This window comes from Otolemur garnettii, unplaced genomic scaffold, assembly GCF_000181295.1.
Source record: "Otolemur garnettii isolate 467f Iridium unplaced genomic scaffold, OtoGar3 scaffold00038, whole genome shotgun sequence".
Classification (NCBI taxonomy): Eukaryota; Metazoa; Chordata; class Mammalia; order Primates; family Galagidae; genus Otolemur; species Otolemur garnettii.
The window spans coordinates 8,504,056-8,510,094 of record NW_003852433.1 but is presented as its reverse complement, the minus strand read 5'-3'; the positions used below and the strand labels follow the sequence as shown (position 1 = coordinate 8,510,094).

Sequence of the window (6,039 nt, the reverse complement as noted above, 5' to 3'; positions counted from 1 at the left end):
GCCCAGCTGTGAGATGCACCTGGAAGGAGGAAACACCAGTAACTCTGGACCTAAAAGGCCTACATGGGAAAAGGCAGCAATGGAAACTGACCCAGAACACCTGGCCCACGACTCCAAGTTTGTCGCTGGCTCAAATTCCTCAAGCAGTTAAAACATGCCACAAAGAACAGGTCTTTAGTTGTCTTCCACCATCCACCCACAGCCTAGAAGACCCTATACAAATCATTTCAGCTCCTGGAACACTGGCCAATTCACATAAAATACAGGTAATGAGCCCTATCAGCCTTCAAAAGGGACTGTGAAAAATCAAAAGGAAGAATAGGTATAAAAAGTTTTACAAAGTGCTTTAAAAACAAAGTGTTATTTACTTATATAGGGATGAAGAGATCAAGCTACAAGTCAAAAGGTACAGAAGTCAAAAAGTCTCTGAAAAGGAGAAGGAACCACATGAAAGATGTTACTAGAGCTGGAGGGCAAGGCAGAAGATTCTGACATCACCATGTGTTTAGAGAACAGCCTGGGAATAGGCCAGCTAAAATCCCATGGCATAAGCAGGGTCGGCTAAGGCCAGATGCTCTCACCTTATGAGAACTGAGGACAGTCTTCAGCTCCTCCAGGAGCCCATATGCCAATTTAAAGCCCCCAGGAGAGGACAGCAGCTTCCGAACAGTCTGCTGAGCCTGCTTGCGGACATGCCAGGTACGGCTCAGGAGCACAGCCACCAGAGCCCGGTGATACTGCCTGCAAGCACAGGGACAGATGACCCTGGGGAAAAGCCAAAAGCAGGGCTCTCCACAGCCAATCCTCCCACCTCCCACACACCCTATTTTTCTTAGGTTCTTGAATGGGTTCACCTCATTTGATCCGGGAAAAAAGTGAGCAAGCCTTACTTACTGGACTTTGTTGCCAGTGAGTCTATGCGGGTGGTCAAGAAAAAGCCTTTCTGTCAGATGCAACACAGTACACAGGGCTGGGAGGGGAGAGAAATAGTATAAGGGATTTTTATGTTTTTTGGAGACAGTATCTCACTCAATTGCCCAGGCTAGAGTGCCATGGTTATCAGCCTAGCTCATAACAACCTCAATCTACTGGGTTCAAGTGATCCTCCTTTGTCAGCTTCCTGAGTAGTCAAGACAACAGATACCTGCCACAATATCCAGCTAATTTTTCTACTTTTTAGTAGAAGTCTTTTCTACTAAGTCTACAGACTTTTGGTCAGGCTGGTCTCAAACTCCTGAGCTCAAGTGATTCTCCAGCCCTAGCCTCCAGAGCACTATGATTATAGGCATGAGCCACCATGCCTGGCCTGTGTACGTGCCTTCCCCCTCCCAAGAGTATTACTCTGTTGCCCTGGGCAGAGTGCTATGGCATCACAACTCATAGCAACCTCTTTGTCACAGCAAACTCTTAGGCTCAAGAGATCCTCTTGCCTCAGTTTTTCTATTTTTAATAGAAAGGGGGGTCTTCCTCTTGTTCAGGCTGGTCTTAAACTCCTGAGCTCAAGCAATCCACCCACCTGAGCCTCTCAGAGTACTAGGATTATAGGCATGAACCATAGTGCCTGGTGTGTATAAGTGCTTTTAAAAAAGGTAAGTGTATACATGCACACAACCTCTCCCAAAAGAGCTAGTATGAACTAGAAAATTAACATCAAAATGTAAATTTTATAGTGGCTCACACCTGTAATCCCAACTCTCTGGAAGGTCAAGGCAGGAGGACGGCTTAAGGTCAGGAGTTCATGCCAGCCTTAGCAAAATCAAAATTTTGCCTCTACTAAAAATGAAGAAAAATATTTCTTTGGTGGTGACACATGCCTACTATAGTCTCAGCTACTTGAGAGGCTGAGAGGATCATTTGAGCCCAGGCATTTGAGGTTGCAGTGAGCTATGACAATAACATTGTATTCTAGCCCATGAAACTGAGCAAGACCTGTCTCAAAAAACAAACTAAAAAAGATGCAGAAACTGATAAAATTAGTTATCTATAGCCAGAGGAACTGTGTGGCCAGAGATCAAAGCAGGTATATAATTTTCCGTGTAGTCCCTCTTGTATCTTTTATTTTCAAATTACATGAATAGATTTCCTACTCAAAAGCTAACTAAAATTTTTTTAAAAAGCAGGAAGTTACTAATAGTTGTAGCTCATTAATGGGATGTTGTGATTTATGAGTCAAAAACTCTTCAAATCACCAATTAGTGGCAGACACACCAAAGGCAACCTAGAATTTCAAACATACACTTAAAATTCAACTGTTCCTTTTCTGCCAGGATAGAAACCAGTAGTTTTTGTGTCTCCTGGTGGGGGAGTAGAGCCTGCCACACTCCACTAGAGCTTCTCAGCTGCCTCTTAACACAAGAAAACCTCTGAGACAGCACCAATTACCCAATCAGCCATAATTACAGCTAATATCACAGCTCTGTCTCCACAAATCTCCCAAGTCTCATTTCCTTACACTCCCCACAGGAATGAATTCATTCCCATGACAGCTGAGCTGTTGGCCACTGCACTTTGGTTGGTTTTTGCAGAACTGACTGGTCAGTTAGGGAAGTCCTCCCTGAAGGCCTAATGGGGAGACTTGGTCCCAATCTCAGGTTCAACTCACCATCCTCAGAAGCCATGAGCAGAAACTTCTCAGAAGTGAAAATCTGCTTCTTCTCATCCACAATCAGCTGCCAGAAACTGTTCAGTTTGGTCTCTACAAGAAACAAAAGGTCACCCCATGACACAGCTCACCATGTGCCCCAGGCTGACCTCCTCCATCCTGAAGCTGCTGGGGTAGGCTCTGCCAACAGCTCCTCCTCTGCAGCAGACAGACATGCTCCCCTAGCCGGGCAGGTCATTTCTAGGCTCACTACTCTTACTGTTTTGTGAACTAACCTCAATCCTTCTGGTGTCACTTCTATATGAAAACCTACAGTGGTTCCCTGCTGCCTACAGGAGCCTTGGTGAGCTGCTCTTCATCTGGAATTCCCACCTCTCCCAGGTGCCACACTGGAGTACTTGAGGTTTATATATGGTGGATTTCCATGCCATTCCCTGACTAGGGCTGTTTAGACTCACGCAGGGCCATTCCCTTCAGGATAGTAAAATCCTTCAGGTCTTCAGAGCCCCAGTTCACCCTTCATGAACCCCCACCCTTCATCCCCGTCCCCCAAACTAGAAGCAATCTCTCCTTCAAAACTGCTCTAATGCCACATTTCACCTTACATTATGGATGTATTTTTGCATTTCTCAATTCCTTTTACAAAGTAAGTGCCTTAAAATTTGGTGAAGCGAGGTCATGCTCATCTTAGCATCCCACCAGCTAGTCCAATGCCTTGGCATTTACACAGTAGGCACAAAACAGTTTATGAAGAGAGCTGGACTCCACATCTAACCACACGAATAAGTTCAAGTATGTCTAAGTAGAGAAACTGGGAGAGGGAATCGAAGCATGAAATGCTAGATAACTACAGAAATGAATGAGGAAGCTTGTTGTACTGATTTGGAATAAGTTCCAAGATATACAATATACATAGCACATATAATATAGCATTTGGCATGTAAAGCACATGACTTAGTGTGTTTGATTGTGCACTGTCTCTGGACACAAAACTGATAATACTGTTTAGAAAGGAGAACTTAGCAGTAGGAAGACATGTCTATGGGGTAGCTTTTTATGTTGTATTCTTTTGAATTTTGTACTGTATGAACATACAACCAACTGAAACAAAAAGTCTCGAAGCTAAATGCAAGTCAGTCTGGACATCATCTATAAGCCCATATCCCAGAATACTGGAGCAATAGCATGAAGGAGGACAGTGACAAAGCTGCCTGACTACCTTCCCACTGCCTGGTACAACCCTGAGATATTATCTGTGCAGAAGACAAGCACCCCTGTGGCTGATCCAGTGTAATAAGGGCCAAGCTGATCCTAAACATCAAGGACACTCCTTCCAAGGACTCTGTAAAAGGCCCTCATCTGCTACCACCCTGGACATCTCTGGACTCTTACCAGCCTGTGAGTCAGCCACTGAAAGCTTTGAGAGCAGCAAGGCTGCGGCAACCCCTTCAGTGACTGTGGGAACCTGAGTGCTTTGGGAGGCTGCCTTCTCCACTGTCTGGATGAGCAAGGGCAGTAAGTCCAGGGCCTGCAACAGTGTGTCACCTGTAGAGAGAAGACAAACACCATACAGGACATCTTGATCCTTGGGGGTGAAAGGAATACTTGAGGGATACTTACAACCCAACTGTGAACTAGCTTAATAAAATCCTTCAGTTAATTTGAGAAATATCTCAAAGAAATGAAATTAGAATCTGGGGCTTAAATCAAACGATAAAACCACAAAAGCAGAGGTAGAAGGATCCTTATTAATCCAATAATCTAGCTATTCATTTGATGGATGAGTGAACAGAGAGATTAAGTGAGGTGGCCAAGGTTACACAGCTGGTAGAGGCAGAGCCAGAGCAAATCTCAAGCCTATTAATTCCTATTTGATATCCTTTCCCTTTACAAGACAACCTCTGAACACAAACACCAAAACCAATCTGCTGACCCTATGAACTAAACCCATTAAAAAAAAAAAAAGAAATAGAAACCAGTTAAAACTATGGCTACATCTATGTTTTTGTAACTACTAAATGGGTACACAGTGGGTACTAGTTTCACAATGAAACTAGTATTTCACATAATGTTATAGATTTGAATCTAAGAAATGTTTATTCTAAAGGTTTATTCTAGGCTCGGTGCCTGTAGCTCAGCAGCCAGGGTGCCAGCCACATACACCGGAACTGGAGGGTTCAAATCCAACCCAGGCCTACCAAACAACAATGACAACTGCAAACAAAAAATAGCTGGGTGCTGTGGCGGGCACCTGTAGTCCCAGCTCCTTGGGAGGCTGAGGCAAGTGAATCACTTAAGCCAAAGAGTTGGAGATTGCTGTGAGCTGTGATGCCATGGTACTCTATCCAGGGCCACATAGTGAAACTATCTCAAAAAAATAAAAATAAAAATATCAATAAAGGTTTATTCTAAAGGCGCAGGGGCTCACACCTATAATCCCAGTACTCTGGGAGGCCGAAGAGTGAGGCTCATTTGAGGGAAAGAGTTAAAAAAGTAGGATACTGCCTCTAAAAAATAGAAAAATGTTAACTAGACATGGTGGTACACGCCTATAGTCCTGGCTACTCGGGAGGCTGAGGGAGAAGGATCACTTGAGCTCAGGAGTTTGAGGCTGCAGTGAGCGATGACGATACCACTGCACTCCAGCGTGGAAAATAGAGCAAGACTCTGTCTCTAAAAATAAATAAATAAATATAGGCCAGGCACATTGGCTCATGCCTGCAATCCTCACACTTAGGGAGAGCAAGGCAAAAGAATCACTTGAGCACAAGAGTTTGAGATAAGCCTGTGCAAGAGCAAAACCCCATCTTTATTAAAAACAGAAAAATAAGGGCGGCGCCTGTGGCTCAGGGCCGGACTCATATACCAAGGGTGGCGGGTTCGAACCCGGCCCTGGCCAAACTGCAACAAAAAAATAGTTGGGCATTGTGGCAGGCGCCTATAGTCCCAGCTACTCAGGAGGCTGAGGCAAGAGAATCACCTAAGCCCAAGAACTGGAGGATGCTGTGAGCTATGATGCTATAGCACTCTAAAGAGGGCAACAAAGTGAAACTCTGTCTCAAAAAAAAAAAAAGAAAGAAAGAAAAATCAGCAGGGTGTGGTAGTACACAACTATAGTCCCAGCTACTTAGAACACTCAGTGAGGAGAATCATTTGAACCCATGAGTTTGACACTGCTGTGAGCTATGATGACGCTATAGTACTCTACCCATAGTAACAAAGTGAAACTCTGTCTCAAAAAAATAAGTTTAGGCTCAGTGCCTGTGGCTCAACTGGCTAAGGCACCAGCCACATACACCTAAGGCGGCAGGTTCGAATCCAGCCCGGGCCCTCCAAAACAACAATAACGGCTGCAACCAAAAAAACAGCCGGGCATTGTGGCAGGCGCCTGTGGTCCCAGCTACTTGGGAGGCTGAGTCAGGAGACTCGCTTGAGCC

General features: G+C 44.7%; 1 protein-coding gene across 1 annotated transcript in view; it reads right to left on the bottom strand.

Annotated features, from left to right (window-relative positions):
• The window catches only part of GCN1 (GCN1, eIF2 alpha kinase activator homolog), a 76,427-nt gene that overhangs the window by 47,268 nt on the left and 23,120 nt on the right, over positions 1-6,039 (bottom strand). Inside the window, exons 14-17 of the mRNA XM_012805204.1 lie at positions 3,995-4,147; positions 2,603-2,695; positions 895-970; positions 582-741 (exon numbers count right to left, since the gene is read on the bottom strand). Coding sequence (XP_012660658.1) covers positions 582-741; positions 895-970; positions 2,603-2,695; positions 3,995-4,147 — 482 coding nt within the window. The remainder of the gene's footprint in view (positions 1-581; positions 742-894; positions 971-2,602; positions 2,696-3,994; positions 4,148-6,039) is intronic.